Here is a 1,539-nt window from a genome sequence, read left to right as displayed (position 1 = left end):
CTGGGGATCAATAAACAGTATAAATTAAAATTAAATAAAATGTTATCCATGTGAGATAACCCTTGTCCCGGGTCAAAAAAATTAACACTTATTGATTTTTTTTTGTATACCCTTTTTCTGACATTTGACAATTTCAACACATTATTTTTTTTATTATTTCACTACCACCACCCTACCACTAGTTCTGCACTACTTTTTGAAATCCACGGTCAATAACCCGGATTTGCATAGAATTATACCTAATATTTGAGTTAATAAAGCAGAAATTAGGAATTATTTTTGACTAATAGCGAAGATCAGAGGAGCGTATGTTGAATGGATGAGTTTTGGTCAGGATGCAGATTTGAAACCGTTTCAATTTTCACCTGACATTCACTGAAAGTGATTGTATTTGCAAAGATCGTTGCATGGAATCCTTCCTTTTTTGTGGTAATTTGGTTAAAAAGAATATTTCTGATACAGAAATTTGAGCCAAGGACAACAGGACAGAAAATATAGTTAAATAAAAAAGTAAGCACGCATTTTTTTGGAAAGTAAAATAGCAGCCGTGAATAGAGCAACTGTGTCTCACTTAATATATAAATAATGTTAGCACATTATGCTGACAGATGAGGTGCTGGAGTCCATTTTACTATCTCGCCTTAAACTAGATTCAATTTAGCACTTCATTCATTTTTTCAATGAAAAATATTACTTATGTTACTATCGTATGACTACTGAAAATGTACAGAGCTGAAAACCATTTTTCTTTAAAAGAAATCATCTCATCCTACAATCAAGATTCAAAAGATCAAAAACCCAAACAAAAGTTGTTCCTTCATCGCTAACTAAAGGAAATGTTGCATGATAAACGACGAGCTACGTAGACGCATTGAAGTACAAATATAATCTTTAGAAAGTGAATGCATTGTAGTGCGAGTAAAAGCTATTGAACACTTACACTGTGTGCCATTTAGAACTTAAATGATGTTAGAGAACCATTATTACATAGCTAAAGAACAGATTATATTTTAAAAATCTTTCAAATGTTTTCAGATCTCATTTAGACAGAATTTAGACTGATATTTAGATTTTCCGTTCATTACGGTACATCTATAGCCTAATTTGTCCTCCTAACATTGTACAGGGAACTACTACAATCAAGGAGCTCAGCGTAAACGAGAACTTGTCAACAGCTGTGCCGTGTTGGGGATACCAGACTCCAGAATCACCATAGTAGACCATAAGTAAGCCGCCGTCTGCACCACACACGCACACAACAACAAATTACAACATTTCACTAGTGTACCTTTAATGTTCAAACACTGACATTATGTTGGCTTGTAATAATTTGCTCTGTTTATTCAGGATTGTGTTAAACATGTCTGTACTGGACATGTCCGTTGCTGACCCTCAATATGATTTAAAACAGAGGCTAATTGTTAGCTTTAAAAAAAAATCACACAAAATAATATACACCACCCGGGTGACAGCCTTTTTCCCTGATGAGGTTGGGCAGAAGGTACACAACCTACAAACTAACATCCCCCCCCCCCCCCC

At 34.8% G+C, this 1,539-nt stretch overlaps 1 protein-coding gene across 1 annotated transcript in view; it reads left to right on the top strand.

The window, feature by feature from the left end:
* pigl (phosphatidylinositol glycan anchor biosynthesis, class L) overlaps positions 1–1,539 on the top strand; it is a 22,720-nt gene that overhangs the window by 718 nt on the left and 20,463 nt on the right. Inside the window, exon 2 of the mRNA XM_032533837.1 lies at positions 1,127–1,226. Within this exon, the coding sequence (XP_032389728.1) occupies positions 1,127–1,226 (100 nt within the window). The remainder of the gene's footprint in view (positions 1–1,126; positions 1,227–1,539) is intronic.

The sequence above is a fragment of the Etheostoma spectabile genome, chromosome 13 (genome assembly GCF_008692095.1).
Source record: "Etheostoma spectabile isolate EspeVRDwgs_2016 chromosome 13, UIUC_Espe_1.0, whole genome shotgun sequence".
NCBI classification, from domain to species: domain Eukaryota; kingdom Metazoa; phylum Chordata; class Actinopteri; order Perciformes; family Percidae; genus Etheostoma; species Etheostoma spectabile.
Note: the sequence above shows the minus strand (reverse complement) of the source record. Positions and strands in the feature narration are given on the sequence as shown.